Genomic DNA, 17,489 nt, shown 5'->3' with positions numbered 1-17,489 from the left:
CGGGGGAGGCGGCGGCAGCGGCGGCGGCGGGGGCAGCCCGGGAAGCCCGAGCCCCGTGGCCTGGGCCTGCGCTCGGCGCCATGAGCGGCGGCGGGCCTTCGGGAGGCGGCCCTGGGGGCTCGGGCCGGGCGCGGACCAGCTCATTCGCTGAGCCAGGCGGCGGAGGCGGAGGCGGTGGCGGCGGCCCCGGGGGCTCGGCCTCTGGCCCAGGGGGCACCGGCGGCGGGAAGGCGTCAGTCGGGGCCATGGGTGGGGGCGTGGGAGCCTCGAGCTCCGGGGGTGGCCCCAGCGGCAGCGGCGGAGGAGGCAGCGGCGGCCCCGGCGCGGGCACAAGCTTCCCGCCGCCCGGAGTGAAGCTGGGCCGTGAGTACTAGGGGCGCCGGTGTGGGGTGGTGATCTGGGTTCTCCAAGATTCTCAAACGTTGCTCACGTTCTTTCATATGCCCAGATAGGAGCTCGAGGTCACTGTGCCTCCCCAAACTGGGATCTGACCTCTCTTCCAGAGAAAGGAGTTAGGTGGATAACATCTCGGAGTTTAGGATCAGAATTACTGACACTCAGTAACAGGGGTCACAGGTCACTATTCTTAAAGTACCAAGGTCTTGAGGTCCTTAAGCCTTAAAAACAGATCTGACATTGCCATCCATTAAAGAACAAGATCAGAGGTCATAGTCACTTGTGCATGAGGATCTAGGATTATTGTCCTCCAACAGACCAGTAATATCTCCACAGAAAGGGGGGCGGGGGTTGGTTGGTTTCTGCATTTTCTCTCTTTGAGAGGATGGGGATTTGAACTGAATATCTCTTAGAAGTGGGGCTGTCTGTGTCCAAAGAACAGGGACAGGTTTTAAACATAAGGTCTGACGTCATTACCCACCCAAAATATATGGAGCTATACCTCCAATGGTGGCAATTATAGTTACTGCTACTTAGAAATAAGGACAGATTGGGAGTCAGCATATCCCTCAACTGTCATTATTCTTTAAAAAAAAAAAAAAAGGGCTTGGGGGGACTCCTTTAGCAAAAATGGAATGTGGGGGCGAGTGGGTCCTAACTCCCCATAGAATATGCATCTGAGGTTCTACTTTAATAATTCTGGGGTGTGGTGCCATTGGCTTTGAAAAAAATAGCAGCGCAGGGTTGTCTTCCTTCAAAAGAAGGTAGTACTGGCCCCTAAAGTGGATTTGGTTCATCACTTTCCCCAAGGAAAGGGGTCACTGTCCCCTGGGAATGGCACCAAGGTTTGCTCCATTCAGAGACTGGGAACTGGGAATTGGAGCTTTCCTCCACAACCTGGTGAGGACAGAAATTAGGCTCCCTATTTTCGCATTTGGCACTGCTCTGGGCTACACAGGTGAAGAGGTCAGGTCAGTGCCTTTTGTAATGCAAAGTATTTGGGTAAAAGTGACTTTCCCTGAAAGGTGAGGGTCTGGGTACTAGTACTGGTACCAGGAGAGCACATTGATTTTCTGCACAAGCAGTGGTGAAGTTACCAGGTTGTGAGACTGGCTCCTGCATACAAGAGTAGGGGCACCCCAGGCCCACTGCTTCCTTCAGTAGAAGGTGGTAGGTGAGGCCTGCCCTACAGGAGGGGCCAAAGGCCACAGGCCCAGAACAGATGGATTTAATACCTGAGGGTGTTCGTGTCTCCCAGTAGCAGGACTTGCTGCTTCCTAGAAGTGGAAATTGGGATTTTTCTTTTCTTTTCTATTCTTTTTTTTTTTTTGGCAATACTGGGGTTTGAACTGAGGGCCTACACCTTGAGCCACTCCACCAGCCCTTTTTGTGATGGGTTTTTTTGAGATAGGGTCTTGTGACCTATTTGCCTGGGCTGGCTTTGAACCATTATCCTCCTGATCTCTGCCTCCTGAGTAGCTAGGATTACAAGCATGAGCCATCATTGCCTGTCCAGTGGGGACTGCTAATTGTTGAATGGCAAAGAGGTTTGGGTGTCCTACCATATGGAAAAAGGCAGGATTTAGTGCTCCCTGAGGGAAGCTCCAGGTCACTGGGGGGAGGTGAGACCTAGGCAGCCACCTTTGCTCAGAGATGGGGAAGAGACAAAGAAGCCCCCTTCTCTTCAGCCCACTCCTCCTACCCCACTGACTAGGAATCAAATCCAGGGTCTTATACCTAAGCAACCCCCAACCCATGACCTTTTTGCAGAGCTGTCCTACCTCCCACAGCCCTGGGATAGGGTGGTGGCCAGAGGGCAAAGACCAGTGGATTAAGTGTCCCCTTTGTTCTCCAGGTGACAGCGGGAAGGTGACCACAGTAGTAGCCACCTTAGGTCAAGGCCCAGAGCGCTCCCAAGAGGTGGCTTACACAGACATCAAAGTGATTGGCAATGGTTCATTTGGGGTCGTGTACCAGGCACGGCTGGCAGAGACCAGGGAACTGGTGGCCATCAAGAAGGTTCTTCAGGACAAAAGGTTCAAGGTAGCTTGTGGGAAATGGTGATGAAGTTTTGGGACTGGGTATGACTGTTGAGAGTGCCCCACAAGGGAACTAACTGGAGCCTGTGGCTTCTGAGGAGACCAAGGAGAGAGGAAGGAAGGGAAGGAGTTGTGTGGAACACGGGAATGTGGCTTCTACGAGAGGCAAGAGCTGACATTATTGGGCATTTATCAGTAGAAGTGCTTGACAGGCCAGTTCTTGTTTTAATTTATCTGGGGGTTCTCTGAAGGCAGGTAATGTTGTTATTCCCATTCTAAGTAAGCAGAAATGAAATTTGCATAGTAAGTGCCCCAGACATTAAAGGCCTGTGTGATTCCCAAGGCCTCTCTTCCGGAGGAGAAAGGAGTCTGGCAAGGCTGATGTGTGGCTCTGCAGGTGTGTTCAGGTGTTTTTCCAGTACAGGAATGAACCCAGCCCACGCCATGCTCACTATACTACTTGTTTTATGCTGGGCTCTGTCTCTGTTGAGGAACGGGTGTCTCTTGTCACTTAGGCAGTGTGCCCTGGGAGCTCACAGAGGCTCAGGGTGGAATTGGAGGGATAACTGGTGTTTGGAGGACTGGCATTGAAGCCTAGACCAGGGCCTGAGTCTGGGCAGGAGTAGCTTCAGGCGCCAGCCAGAGCTTGATGAGCTCTCAGAAATGAGAGGGAAAGGATGAATGCTGAGTTTGGGCCTTCTGGGGAGAGGCCGAAGCATGAATTGGAAGCTGAGAATTAGAAGACTGGGATTTAGGATTTGAGATTTAGAGTTCTAGATGCCTTGAGGGGAAGCAGTAGGGAGCGGTGGGTACCATAGTGAATCAGAGGGTCGCTGTGTGACTGCTCTTGCTTATACCATGTAGGCTGGTGAGCCTTAGTTGCTACCTCATCTGATTTTTTCAAGAGAAGCTGAGAACTGGCTTTCTAAGTGAAGTAACCTAACTTTTACTTTATTTTATTTATTTATTCATTTTTGGTGGTACTGGAGGTTGAACTCAGGGCCTTGTGCTTGCTAGGTAAGCGCTCTACCAGTAACTTGACTTTTAAATGTCAGCAGTAAGTTGAAAAATTTACAGGTGGGTTGAGGAAGACACATCTCTGTGGCCTGGGATTAACTCACAGGCTTTCAGCTTGTATATGAGGAAGGGGCTGGGGATGAGGAATTATGGGGTACCACCCAGGGCCTTGGGCCTGTTGGTAGAAATGAGAGGAGGGCTGAGCAGGCTGCCCCTAGGGAGGGAACGCAGAGGGTTGGTTGTACAAGATTCTCCCTTTGTCCCCAAGAACCGAGAGCTGCAGATTATGCGGAAGCTGGACCACTGTAATATTGTGAGATTGCGGTACTTTTTCTACTCCAGTGGGGAGAAGGTAAGATCTTGGGGTGTCCCGGGTAGGAGGTTTGTCTCTATCTGGTTCCATCCATCTTCCTGTCTGCCTTTCCCACAAGATCCAGTTCTTCCCCAGTACACCTTCCCTTCCCCCTCTTCACTCTTCCCTCACAATGCCTCACACCTCTCCTTTGCTCTCTACAGAAAGATGAGCTGTACTTAAATTTGGTGCTGGAATACGTGCCTGAGACAGTGTACCGGGTGGCCCGCCATTTCACCAAGGCCAAGTTGATCATCCCTATTATCTATGTCAAGGTAGGCAGGCAGGCAGATTGCTAGGGCCCAGGCCACAAAGCCAGGGGCTCCAGAGCCTCCTGTCTTCTGTGGGTTCCCTCACTGTCCAAGTTTATGTTGGTCTCTAGAGGTTCTGTATTCCCTGGCCTTCCTCACGTGGAGTTCACTGAACATGGGTGGGCCAGGCAAGGGCTGGCTGAATCAGAAAAGCAGCATCACCAGGGGTCTGAGGGCGCCACAAGATACCTGTTTCACTCTGGGAGCCCAGTAGCACCAGTGGTGTTGGGATGAAGGGGACCAAGAATTCAGAAGGGGACTTACTATAGTCAGAATCCAGGCCTTTGGAGCCTAGATTCTAAGGGGGCCGGGGGCGGGGGGGGGGGCGGGGAACAGGTGGTATGGAAGGTTAGTGTCCACCCAGCGGAGCCCAGTATGCATCTTTTTGAGCTGTCTGTAGACTCATTGCCCTGGGCGGGCCCCATACTCTAGGTGTTAACGTCCTCAGGAGGGGTCTGAATGAATGAATCAAATGAACTGAGTGAATGAGTCAGGTCCAGGGGTAACAGGAGGAACGGAGGCTGCAGTAGCTGCTGCCTTGGGAGGTGGATGTGTTCATTTGCTGGAGTCACTCGGTCCTGCTGCTCCTCTTTTCCCCTTGCACTTGGGTGACTGACTGATGCTGACACGGACTTTACAATGATTGGGGCTGCTGGGCCTCACTTCCTGGGAGGGGAGTTCTCTGGCTGTGGGGTGGGTGCCGGCATACTGGGACAAATGACTGAGACTCATAATTTGTCTTTCTTTTTTTCAGTACTGGGGTTTGAATTCAGGGCCTTATGCTTGCCAGGCAGGTGCTGTACTACTTGATCCACTTTGCCAGCTGTGTTTTTTGTGTTAGGTAGTTTTCGAGATTGGGTCTCATGAACAGCTTGGGCTGACTTCGGACCGAGATCCTCCTGGATTGCTGCCTCCCGAGTAGCTAGAATTACAGGTGTGAGCCACCAGCACCTGGCCAGGCTTTGTTCTTAAAGACCTCATTTTTTGGGGTTGATAGGCATTGTCACAGGACAGTATGAAACTAATGGGCTGCTGCCATACTAGAGGGGCACAGAAAGTTCTAAAAACAGGCAGCTCCCCCCATCCCAACCTGCTTTGGAGATGAGAAGGATCAATAAAGGCTTTTGGGAGGAGACCAGGTGTCAGGACAGAAAGAAGCATCTTTAGCAAAGGGGCCAGGACAGAGGAGGAGGTGGTTACCAGAAGCAGCTTTGTATGTGGTGCAGCAATGGAGCAGTTAGTATACACCAGGCACTGGTCTAGGTACAGGGGAAGCAGCAATGATCAAAGTGAACTGGTCCTGCTCTGTGGGTGGAGAAAAGGTAGGAAAACTGAACTGGAGAAGGGGTTGTGACTTTTGATGAGGGGAAACTGAGTGCCTGGTTCTCTGGTTTGCGTTACAAGACCTTCCGCCATGTCTGTGTTACTCCTCAGGTTTTTGCCATGGGGTGTGATGGCAGTTCTCAACAGCGTGGGCTGGGCCCAGCATCAGTGCTGGAAGGCTTGCAGCAGATGCCCTTTCCCAGTCCCAGAGTCAGAAACTGGGAATGGGGCCGTGGTCTGTGAAACAGCCCCGAGTTGAGTGTGTTGTTCACTAAAGCTAGAACCAAAGGCTGTGGTGTAGTCAGGAAGAGTGACCTGGAAGGCTTTTCACCCAGACAGTGGGCCAGCAGTGTGCTGTGTGGGGCAGGCCAGGTTGAAGTTCAGCTGTTCCCTGCCTGCCTACCCCAGGTATACATGTACCAGCTCTTCCGGAGCTTGGCCTACATCCACTCCCAGGGTGTGTGTCACCGTGACATCAAGCCCCAGAACCTTCTGGTGGACCCCGACACTGCTGTCCTCAAGCTCTGCGATTTTGGCAGGTGGGGCTTTACCTGGGGCACCTGGGTTAGGGGTGGGGGTGAGGGACCCCATACTTTGGTTTGCACTTATCCTGTCCATCTTTTCTCACAGTGCAAAGCAGTTGGTCCGTGGAGAGCCCAATGTCTCTTACATATGTTCTCGCTACTACCGTGCCCCAGAGCTCATCTTTGGAGCCACGGATTACACCTCCTCGATCGGTCAGTTAGGGAGGGGACCTGGGGGATAAGTCTTGGCAGGTTTTGAGTTCTTTTTGGGTTGTGTGTGCTAGGCTTGGTGATAAAAACTTACTGTTTTTTACCTGGTCCTCCCAAGCTTAAGGGGCTGATGCTGTCACATCTCCTTTTAGATGAGCAGTCTCAGTGATCTAAGGCTGGGAGCCATGAGACCATTTGCCTGCTGGGATGGGGCAGGACTGGGACTTGAAGGCTGACCTGACTCCAGAGTCCACTCTAGCTCTGGAACCTCCCAGTCATCCCTCTGTTCTCAGCTGGAGGGGAGGGGCTGGCAGTGACCTTGGGGGAACCAGCAGGCAAGGCTTTGCCAACATGAGGGTGTGGCCTGCTCCTAGGGCCTGTGTCCTTGTCTGTTGGTGAGGGCAGCAGTGCCACCTTGCAGACATGAAGGGAAGGCTGAAATGAATATGAAATGAGAAGGCTTGAAAGGGTTTGAAAGAGGACAGCAGTGTGATCTTTAGGTGTAAAGGAAGCCACAGCTCTTCCCATGGGCAGGGAAGAGGCTGAGGAGAAAGGCAGTCCAGGAGTTAAGTTTTACCTCTCTGTGGCCCAGAGGACACAGGTGCCTGTTGGCAGGTTTGGGTCTCATGTAGAGGCTTTCGAGGGTTCACTGGAGTCTCCGAGCAGAGGCAGTGGGAGCTGGAAGCACACTGAGATTGGGGAATGCACTAAGTCAGGCAAACCTGAAGGCTCATGGTCAGGCTCCAGCTTAGGAACCAAACTGACCAGTCTTGGGATGGGTGCTTCTTCTCAGACCTGAGTGAGACTTATGACACCTTTCAGGATGGACACAGGGAAAGAAGTGCTTGCAAGGGTGTGGGCTTCGTGGCCTTATCTGCCCCGCCTTGACCCTCCCTCATTCCCCTTCAGATGTGTGGTCAGCTGGCTGTGTATTGGCTGAGCTCCTCCTTGGCCAGCCCATCTTCCCTGGGGACAGTGGAGTGGACCAGCTGGTGGAGATCATCAAGGTGAGGGCAGGGCCAGGGAGGGCAGACGATGGGACTAAGGCATAGGGCCCTTGTCTCAGACCTCTCCCTCTCCTTACAGGTACTAGGAACGCCAACCCGGGAGCAAATCCGAGAGATGAATCCCAACTACACAGAGTTCAAGTTCCCCCAGATTAAAGCGCATCCCTGGACAAAGGTAGAGCAAGGCTAGGGACTCAGGCAGCTTGGCCAAAGGGTGGGTTCCTTTAGAGGACAACTGGTCTGACTTCCGAATCATGGTTTGAGAGGATTTGAAGTTATGTAGGGAGCCAGTCAGTACCTTGCGTCAGCTTTCAAAGTTTATGGAATTTTAAAAGTTGAAGACCCACAGGTAAATTCAAGATTCCCATTTTTATGGCAGGGAAATTGAGGTTCACGGTAGGGCTCATACAGTCATGGGACCTGGGACAGCTACCTGCCTGATACAAACTGATTATTCTTCATGGCTGTGCCTCAGTTTCCTTATTTGGAAGGTGGGTTTGTGGGAGGCAGGCAGCTGTATTTGCTGTGGGCATGGTGGCAGAGAAGTAAGTGCATTATGCTGGTGTCACTGCACTGTTCACCCTGGTGACCCTCCCCCCAGGTGTTCAAATCTCGGACGCCGCCAGAGGCCATTGCGCTCTGCTCAAGCCTGCTGGAGTACACACCATCCTCGAGGCTCTCCCCCCTGGAGGCCTGTGCCCACAGCTTCTTTGATGAACTGCGGTGTCTCGGAACCCAGCTCCCCAACAACCGCCCGCTTCCCCCCCTCTTCAACTTCAGTCCTGGTGGTGAGAGCATAGCTTGGGATCTGTGGAGCTTTCAGGGCAGTCAAAGCTTGGTGTGGGGAGCTGAGGTGGAGAAAGGCAGGCCTAGGGCTCAGGAAGATACCATTAAGGGAGGTGCCATAGCTGCCTCAGTAATGCTCTTTGACCTGCTTTCTGTTAGGCTCTTTTCATTTTTACACTTACTGAGTTCTGTGGCTAAGTGTCCACCAACTGGCCTTGTCAATAGCTGGGTCCTTGTCTGGTGCCCCATCATAACCCTAACTGGGTTTCTAAATGCCCTGCCTCTCCTGACTGCGCATGTCAATTCCTGTCTCTAGAACTCTCCATCCAACCGTCTCTCAATGCCATTCTCATCCCTCCTCACTTGAGGTCCCCAGCAGGCACGACTACCCTCACTCCATCCTCACAAGGTAAGTTGAGGGCCATTTGCTGAGGGTTTAAAGGAAGTAAATCAGACTCTACAGCAGTGGGCCTACTTTTCCTGATAGCCGTGGAAGCTGTGTCCACCTGCCCCCTCTGCCCCTTTTTACATGGAGCCTGGCTCCAATTGTCCAGCTGGCCCTTTGGCATTTGAGTTTGTATTCCTGGATCCAAAGTGACTTTTATGGGGCTGGGATGTAGCTCAGTGGCACAGCGCTTGCTTATTAGCATGCACAAGGCCCTAGGTTCGATCCCAGCACCAAAAAAAAAAAAAAGTGACTTTTATTGCAGTAGCCAGTTTCTACTCTTGGCAGGGGTGGGGTGGAGCCTGAGAGTGAGGGCTAACTATCTACTTCTTCCCTCCCTTCCCTTCAGCTTTAACTGAGACTCAGACCAGCTCAGACTGGCAGCCAGCCGAAACCACACCTGCCCTCAGTAACTCTTCTTGAGGGCCCCACCACTTACTCTTCCATGTCCATCTGGGAGCCCCAAGTGGGGCTGGGAAGGGGGGCCATAGCCCATCAAGCTCCTGCCATGGCTGGGCCCCTAGACTAGAGACAGAGGTAAATGAGTCCCTACCCCCACTCTAGTCCCTCCCTCACCAGCCTCACCTCTGGTGGGCTTTTTAAGAGGATTTTAACTGGTTGTGGGGAGGGAAGAGAAGGAAGGACAGGGGTTTGGGGTATGAGAATCTCTTACCCCCATGGCACCCTCCCCTCCCCTTGACTTCCACCTCCTCCAGTGTCCCTTGTAAATAGACCCAGCCCAGCCCATCTCCTTTCCCTTCCTTGCTCCTCCCCCCAGGTGTAAATAGATTGTTATAATTTTTTTCTTAAAGAAAACGTCGATTCGCATCATCCAACCTGCCCCTTTCTCCTACAGCTGTATCTCCCCTCTTGCCCTCTGCTCCCAAGGCCTCCCTCCTCTGCCCACCCTGGAGGGCTGGGGGAGTGGGGAGAGCCCCTGGTATCTTAGTTTCCACAGTAAGGTTTGCCTGTGTACAGACCGCCGTTCAATAAATTATTGGCATGAAAACCTGCTTCCTGGCTGGCTGCCTGTTTCCTCTGAGTTGAGGGGGGATTTGAAGGGCTGTTTGGGGTGAGGAATGACAGTACCTCAAGCTGGGGAACTCTGTGAGGCCTGGCCCTGACTTAAGGGCCCAACTTTCTGGCACCTTAGCACTCCCCTCTGCCCATCATGATGAGCCAGTCTACTACAGAGGCCTGGGAGGAGTCCACTCTGACCCAGCATAAATCATCCACTGCTGCTTTAGGCAGGGGGCGGGGATGGGAGTGAGCACCACCAGTGATCCGTAGAAGAATGGGTACCCAACGGGTTTCGAACACAGAACTTAAGTGGCAGAGCCAAGACTTAACAAAGGCCTGTCTGACTTCAGCTGCTCCAGGATCCAGGAGGGAAAGACTGGATCATGAGGAGTCATTCAGGCCAAAACTTAGCCACCTTCAAACTTTCAGTGGGATGGGACATGGACAGGGCTTCATGTCTGCGTATTCAGCAGGGGACCTACCTGCTTCTCTCCTGAGGGATGTTGGGAAGTAACAACCCCGGGAAGGCTGGGACAGAGCTTACTTTACCCCTCACTTTTAAAACATGCTGGGACATCAGGCAGAAAGAAATGGTACCTCCTCCATATGGTGCCAAGCAAGCAAATAGATGGAAGCTCCAGAAGGGAAGGAGCACACCCTCCGCTGGATTCCACTTGTGACTAGAAAGGGAGAGCTCTATGTCCCAGAGGGAGTGCCGGGAGTATATTTTTACTGGCTAGGATGAGCCCTATCCCTCCCTTTGCTCAACACCAGCCTGGATTTCACCTTGTTTGTAAAATGGATACATAGAGCACATACATTAGACAAGGGGAGGAGAGCTGGTCTGGGCAAAGGGTGAATCTAGGGTTCTTTCCTCCCCACTGGTTGACTAGGTGGTCACTGACAGTGTCCCTCACCATCCACTTACCTCTCCAATCTCTGTCCAGTCTGCCTGTCTTATCCCCTTCTGGACCACTGCCAGAAGGGGATAAGACACTCATCTCACTTTAACCCCAGGGAGATCTGATGCCCTGCCCTCTCCACACTGCCCTGAATTATTCAGCCCTATTTCAAAGGCATGGCCTCCTGGACAATCCCAGCCTCAGCAGCATTCTGCTTCAGCTGCCCAAGCATCCTGGTCTGCAGAGGCCAGGTAGAGCCCGCCCCACTGACCCCTCAGAATCATTACATCTACTTAGGGCGGGAAGGTCTATTATCCCAGGCACCCTCTGAGAAAATTGGGGATCGCTTCCTGCTCCAAAGACCTTTGATTTTCAAGGCCCCCTCAAATCCAACTGCTTTGTCACACTGGCTTACTTTTCCTCCAATTAGAATGAACCCTCTGAGCCTAGCCCAGGTGGGATTCAGTTCTCAATCACCAGAACATTGCCACAATACAAACGTGGGCTTAAGGAACCACCTAGGTGCAGATGTCACAGCACCTCTGCCTAGCTGTTAGGCCTTGGGGAAGTCTCTGTCTCCCGTTTTTACGCCTGTACAACAGGAATGACATTGAGGTCCATTTCAGGCTTGCTGGGATCATAATACAGTGCTAAGTGTGGCGCCTGCCACCAACAGACAGCCAAATGTTCACTGTCACTGGAGTTGTAATTGGATGGTTTCCAAATACACCAAGAATTTACCCTCTCTTGTGGTGCTGTTTGCCTGGGACGTTCTTTTCCACTATCAGATTTAGGGACTGCTTCCTCTAGGAAGTCTCTCTCACTCTTGGTCTCCTCCCATGGAAGTCTGTTTCCTACTCTGAGATCTCACTCTGCCTGCACATCCCACCACAGCCCAGGGAATCATTAAGTCTGACTCTGGCCCACAGCACTGCCCAGCAGGAGAGGGAGGTCTTAGGACACACAGGCTGAATGAACCAGTGAGACACATTCAGAGAGCAAGCTGTCTGTACTTGTGTGTGTTCCTCCTACCAGACTGAGCATGTCTCCTGAGGGCGGAGCCCGTGTCTGGCTCACTCCTCAGTCTCCAGCATCACCCAGTCTAGACTGAGTATCTGAGTACCTATAGATTTCTTTCCATGTTGTCAAAGTTGAGATGAGAGTAGCCCAGAAAAGTCAAGCGCCTTTGTCCACCATGCAGAGCCAAGTCCTGGGTCCCCAAAGTTCAGGGAAGCAAGAGCTGGGGGAGAAGCAGAGAATCTGAAGAGATATATGAGAGTGCCCAGCACAGACCTGGCACATGATTAGTTACCTGATGATGCCAGGCACCAGGGTAATGCAGTGCCAAACAGCCTTGGCAAGCCCTGCTCTGAGATGCAGCAGGGTGAGCCAGGACAGATCACATCACATCTCAGAGCTTCAGTTTCCCCTCAGGCAGAGAAAGGTGACAAGAGAAACCTGACAGGGGTGTTCTGAGGACTCAGTGGGCACAAGAGGCCAGGTGGATCCTAGCACATGGTGGGTAACAAATCAGCTTGCCAGAAGGGTCCTCTTTCCCCCTAGAGGTACCTGTACTTGCTGTTGCAGCCAAACCCTTTCACTGTTGCTCTACAGTGGTGTCACACGAAGGCTGTGTCCAACTGCAACAGCCCGCTTGCTTCACTGGCCCCCAGTGCAGCCTGGCACAGCTGCAGAGTGTCCTCTAGAGCCAGTGGCTGGGATGTCTCAATGATGGCAATGGTTTCCCCGAGCTCTGTGCACATGATAGTCTGCTGAGGCTCAGGGGCTGGGGGCGGGGTAGGAGTTGGTGATCTAGGAGGCTGCAGTGTCATAGTCCTGGCTCGAGCATGGACACGCTGATGCAGTCTCAGACCTGCCATGGCACGGAACCAGCGGCCACAGGTCCCACAGTAGTAGGGGCTCTTGTTGTAGAGACCAGTGATGGGGAGGCGAGGGGCACGGGCAAAGGCAACAGGCCTCAAGTGCAGCCTCCGGTGCTGCTGAAGGTTGGAGCTCTGTGTGAAGCGCTTGCCACAGTCCAAGCATTGGTAGGGACGCACGCCTGTGTGGGTCAGCTGGTGGCGGCTGAGGTTGGCTAAAGAAGCAAAGGTCTTGCCACACGAGTGGCACTGGAAGGGCCTCTCACCTGTGTGTGTCCGCAAATGGTTACGCACATGGACCAGCTTCTTGAAGCCCTTGCCACAAACCCCGCAGCGATGCCGTCTTTCGGGGGGCCCATGTACTGCCCGCCGGTGCCGGGACAGCCGGGAAGCTGAGGCAAAGGACTTGGGGCACTGTGGGCAGGGAAGCTGGGCAGGAGGGGCAGGAGGTGGGGGAGGGGGGGTAGGCTCAGCTGGAGCTGGGGAGACTGTTGCTGCTGTGGCAGGGGTCCCGCTTTTCCCAGAGTGGGTACGCCGGTGGTAGAGGAACTTGGTCATGTTGCTGAATGTCTTGCCACAGCGACAGCGATGCAGTGGGTTGGCAGTGTGGGCCCTCCGGTGGGCCACCAACGTGAGCTCTGTGCCAAAGCCACGGCCACAGTCCACACAGAGGTAGCGGGCTTCTCCGCGGTGCAGCCGCAGGTGCTGCTCCAGTGAGGCTGCCTTCTTGAAGACCTTGGAGCAGGTTGTACACTCATGCGTGCCTCCAACATGGGCCCGCCCATGAGCCAGCAGCCGGTTTGCTGAGCTGAAGCTGCGCTGGCACTGGCTGCAGTGGAAGGGGTGGGTGGCCGATGCTGGGCCACGGGATGCCCGTCGGTGTCTCCGGCGTGCCCCTGAGGCGGTACAATGTTGGGGACAATCTCCACAGCCCTGAGCCGGGCCACCTGTGGACTTGTCTCCTCCCACAGCATCATCAGCCAGCTCTGTAGCTGCCTCCTCATCCTCTGTCTCTCCATCCTCCTCCTCCTCCTCCTCCTCCTCCTCCTCCTCCTCTAATCCATTGCGCTCTTCTTTCTCCAGGGAGTCAAAGTGGGTGCCCTGATGTTCCAGAAACTCTTCAGGAGTGGCACAGAGGGTGGAACACTCAGGACACTCATAGGGCTCCATCTTGACTTCAGGTGGTGGAGGTGGTGGTGTTGGGGAAGGCAAAGGAGGTGGCACTGGTGGCTCAGCCACTGTAGCAGAAAGGTGCTGAGCCTTGCGATGAGCCACCCACAGCTCAGGTGAAGGGAAGAGCTCCTGGCAGTCTCCACACTGGTATTGGATCTGGCTTGCAGACTCCTGGAGGTGGGCGTCCTGGTGGGCCAGGAGCTCACTGGGGGAGAGAATGAGCTGGCTGCATTCACCACATTGGAAAGGCCCCTCCTCAGTGCCTGGCACTAGCTCTGGCTCCATCCCCGTGTTCTGTGTGGTCAGTGACTCCTCTTCTGATACAGTAGCCATGTGCTGGTCCTGGTGTGAGAGGACTTCCTCCAGTGTGTTGTAGAGGCTGCCACACTCAGAGCACATGAACTGGTGGTGCTGGAAGAAGAGGGATGAGGCAAGAGCCTCCCCAGGTGTCATCTCGGTCACTTCTGTTGTCATCTCTGTCAGCTCCCCTGACATGGGTGCTGACAGCTCCACTGCCCCTGGCGACTGTGTCGGCATCTCAGCCACCTCAGCTACCACCTCTGCCATTGTGGGGAAGGCAGCACCTGGAGAAAAACAGACAGGAGCCAGTGATCCACCAGAACCCAAGGGGAGGGTCCTTTGCTCATCCCATTACTCACCAGGTTCTAGTGATCAAGTCTTAGTCCAATGTTTATGCCTCGGTCTTTGACGAGCCTGCCTCTGAGCCTACTGCAGCCACAGCAGTCAGGCATCTGCGGGAGAGAGCAAGCATTCAGCAGCCTGGCCTCTCATGCTGTTCTCATCTCCCAGAGGTCCCATCACACCCTTTCTGAGAACACACCATGGCTGTTCCAGCTTCCCGACCTTTGCCTGTGCAGTTTCCTCTTTGTGCAACACCTTTTCTCCTCCTCTCACACGGACACCAGGAGATGTAGAACAGTGTTTAAGAGCACAGGCCCTGGGCTCCAATCGGAGTTCCACTGCTTACTTCCTCACTCTGAGACTGTTTTCTTACCTGGAAAATGGGACTAAAAGTACTACTGACCACAGAGCCCCTGGCATTTGATAAAGGTTAGCTAGAGCCATTACTTGACGTTCTCCAGAAAAGTGGTTTTTGGCGATCTAGCAAACTCCTACCCTGCACCTCCTTTGTGGAGCTGCCTCTGACATCTTTACATCTTCAGGAAGGTGAGGACTCCCTCTATCACAGCAAATAGGAGCTTGGGATGGTGTCTCTGAGCTCCTCACCAAACAGAGTTTGCAGGTAGGTCTAATTCATTGTCACCAATGAAACCACTGACGAGGGACAGGGGTTTTAACCTTCAAACTTGCCTCCCTCTGTGTGTCTTATCTCCTTTTCTACTTGTGTGGGCTCCACCCAACCCAGGCCCCTTCACATAACAGGGTCTCATAGTATATCAGCAAATGACTGCTCTCCTCCCAGTCTTGGAGCCAATCTTCTGAATCCAATCCCCACCTTCTTTTCCTTTTTTTCACATTGGTTAGCACCAGAGGGCAGGTGGAGTTTAGCTTATAATCTGTATATATAAGTTACTCATATTAATCTCCCAGAAGGCAGGGATTCTAGCCTGTTCATCAGTGAGGTATTTCCAGTGCCAAGAATGACGCCCAGCACACAGCAGGCACACAGTAGGTATTTAGTGAATGAATAAGGCTCCTATGGGAAGAGAGGCCCTGAGAGTTTAGACAGGCACTCTACCGCCTGAGCCACTCCACCAGTTCAAGGCTCTGGGAGCTTAACCAGTCCTGTACATACCTCATTTCTAACCAGACCAACTCTCCTTTCCTACTGTGAATTCCCACAATACACATAGCCCAGGACCCTAAATTTTCCTTATCCACTTATTCCAAATCCCTGGAGTTAAACCTTCCTTATCCACTTATTCGAAATCTCTCATTTTGAGTTGCCAGGGTTCTGTACACAACAGCTTTTCCATAATGGATCTTCCTGGAACTAGTCAACCACGGGGGTGGAGAGTTCCGGTTTTCCTTGTTTACAGTCCCACTCAGAACAGGGAACTCCCCTAGGGCTAGGTAGGCCCAGAGTCTGCTACAAACGCTTGCACAAAGTAGGCCTTCAACAAATGTCTCTCTAGAAGGCCCAGGGACCTGAAATTTGCACTTTTCTCATCAACATTCCTCTTTCCCAAGCTTGGATTATGAGCCACTGGAGGGAGGGACGGGGGCTTTTCTTACAATTAGTTCCATTATGCACTTCCAGGAAAGAACCCACCAGGGCCCTGAAAGTTCAACTTTCCCGCTACACAATCCTCTTTTCCTACGACGCTCCCCTCCTGTAGGGGTGTGGGAGCGAGCTCTAGCGTAGGGTCCTACCCACTGCACCAACGCCTCCAGGAGCACCCAGGAAGGAACGCTCTTCTTCCATCCCGCGCTACTCCTGCCCTAAGTACAGGCCCCAAGGCGCTTCTATCCCTGGTGTCCCCTTCCTTCTCCCTCCGCCTTCTCTGTACGCCCAGCCACTCTCTTTCCCCGCCCGCCCCGCGGCGCCCTCACCCACCTCTCTTACCTCCAGCAGCCCCTGCCGCTCTTGACACAGACCCTCGACTCCAGGCGTGTAGGACCCCTCACTATCCACGCCTCCCATTGGGCGGCACCCTTACTCGTGGCAGCCAATGAGAGACGACAGCGCAGGGCACGCGCCTTTGCGCCTGCGTAGTAATGCTCAGGCGGGGCTCCACAAGTTTCTCCACGCACACATCTGTGCCCAGTGGGCGGGTCCTGGGACAAGGGAAGGCGCCTGCGCAGTTCTCCCTGACCGCTCCTTTCCTGCTAAGAGTTTGAAAGTTCAGTGAATAGAAATGGGCACCTATAGGGAACGAGCGCTCTTAGGATGAAGTGGGCGGCGAGAGACAGAGGTGTTATTTCATAGCTGATGAGACTGAGGATCTCTGAGATCACAGCTTTGAAACCACACACTTGAGGTATTTCCCCTCTACCGGCTTGTTTTACGGGTATGTAAAGTGGTCTTGAATCACAACTACCAGCTAAAGGCCGTTGAAGGGATTGGATAATATGACATACGTAAAAGCGTTCAACACAGGGCCTTATACACCGTGGGTGCCCACTACAACCTATCTTTAACATAGACATAATCCTAACCAGTTTGTAAAATTGCTTTCCTTTCCCTCTCATTTGATTTAATGATTGGTACTTAAGGGGCTCTACTATGTGTCCAGCCCAGGACTATGCTTCCATAGCGGACCATTTCCATCCATCTGGAGAAACTGAAGCCCAGAGAAAGGGAGAAATTCTTCCGAGGTCATCACTGCAGCCCAAACAGAGCCAGTACTGAGCCAGTCCCAGGCAGGACCCAGGTTTCCCGCCTTTCCTGGGGAGATAATTCAGGAGGTGGGAACCGGCTAGGGAAGGAGACCTGTCTCAAGCACGTGCCAGTCCTGATCTTGAGTCACCTAAATGGGGGGCGGAGCGGCCGTCACACCCAACGCCCCGAGGCAGGGAACCAGCCGCCAACACCACAGGCTCAACCCTGACTTCCCCGACAGACTTGCTATGGTTGGTACAGATTAGGGAGGAAGCATCTGGGTGACTATGCCCTGGAGGGCAGCAAGGGAAAGGATTGTGGAGGGGCCATTCCAACCTTGGGGGTTGCGGATTATGATGGACTTCTTTGGAAGGTGCATATCGGGATGGAGAGGTCTATTGCGATTTGCAAAGAGATGCCAGTTCCATACATGAGATTGGAGAATCTTGGTCCTGATAAGGGGAAGAAATTTATAGATTGGGGTGGGGGGGTTGCTGGATGATGTTTTCCAGTAGGTTTCTGGTTGCTATTAGGAGTGAGAGACATTCCAATTGAGGAATGTCCAAGTCCTGATTATAGGAGTCCAGGGAGCCCAGATTGTTGTGGCTGTGGTCCTTCGTCACTGGCAGTTGGGGACAGTGGTAACGTGGACGTCTAAGGTCGTGATCAGGCGGGGGATGTAGTTCATGACAAGAATAATTCCAACAGGTCCTGACGTGGGGTAACAGGAACCCGGCCGCTTAAATCACTGACGAGAAGTACCGATCCTATAACCGAGTGTGTCAGATGCGGCGAGGCTC

The 17,489-nt window shown here is 53.2% G+C and overlaps 2 protein-coding genes across 3 annotated transcripts; one reads left to right on the top strand and one right to left on the bottom strand.

The window, feature by feature from the left end:
- Positions 1-9,423, top strand: Gsk3a (glycogen synthase kinase 3 alpha). Its single transcript, XM_020172098.2, has 11 exons — positions 1-363; positions 2,252-2,439; positions 3,721-3,804; positions 3,969-4,079; positions 5,847-5,977; positions 6,069-6,175; positions 7,082-7,179; positions 7,259-7,354; positions 7,781-7,967; positions 8,282-8,374; positions 8,760-9,423. Exons 1-11 carry the CDS (start codon positions 81-83, stop codon positions 8,831-8,833), a joined length of 1,452 nt encoding a protein of 483 aa, XP_020027687.1. The 5' UTR covers positions 1-80; the 3' UTR covers positions 8,834-9,423.
- A 1,899-nt stretch (positions 9,424-11,322) lies between these two features.
- Znf526 (zinc finger protein 526) lies at positions 11,323-16,072 on the bottom strand. 2 transcript variants are annotated; one of them, XM_020172096.2, is made up of 3 exons: positions 15,934-16,072; positions 14,045-14,137; positions 11,323-13,969 (listed from the first exon to the last, which is right to left on the bottom strand). In XM_020172096.2, the coding sequence occupies exon 3, from the start codon at positions 13,950-13,952 to the stop codon at positions 11,952-11,954; it is 2,001 nt and encodes a 666-aa protein (XP_020027685.2). In that variant the 5' UTR covers positions 13,953-13,969; positions 14,045-14,137; positions 15,934-16,072; the 3' UTR covers positions 11,323-11,951. The 2 variants fall into 2 exon arrangements, with proteins under 2 accessions (XP_020027685.2, XP_073913375.1); XM_074057274.1 differs by having other exon boundaries at positions 15,925-16,014.
- Positions 16,073-17,489: the final 1,417 nt, after the last annotated feature.

This window comes from Castor canadensis, chromosome 16 (genome assembly GCF_047511655.1).
Source record: "Castor canadensis chromosome 16, mCasCan1.hap1v2, whole genome shotgun sequence".
Taxonomy (NCBI): domain Eukaryota; kingdom Metazoa; phylum Chordata; class Mammalia; order Rodentia; family Castoridae; genus Castor; species Castor canadensis.
This window is presented reverse-complemented; position numbering and strand designations above follow the sequence as displayed.

Bases quoted from the DNA above. Each gene is read 5' to 3' on its own strand.
- Gsk3a (XM_020172098.2), top strand. From the start codon at position 81: ATGAGCGGCGGCGGGCCTTCGGGAGGCGGCCCTGGGGGCTCGGGCCGG. The intron at 3,805-3,968 runs GTAAGATCTTGG...TGCTCTCTACAG, and splicing joins TCTACTCCAGTGGGGAGAAG to AAAGATGAGCTGTACTTAAA. The intron at 7,180-7,258 runs GTGAGGGCAGGG...CTCTCCTTACAG, and splicing joins AGCTGGTGGAGATCATCAAG to GTACTAGGAACGCCAACCCG.
- Znf526 (XM_020172096.2), bottom strand. From the start codon at position 13,952: ATGGCAGAGGTGGTAGCTGAGGTGGCTGAGATGCCGACACAGTCGCCA.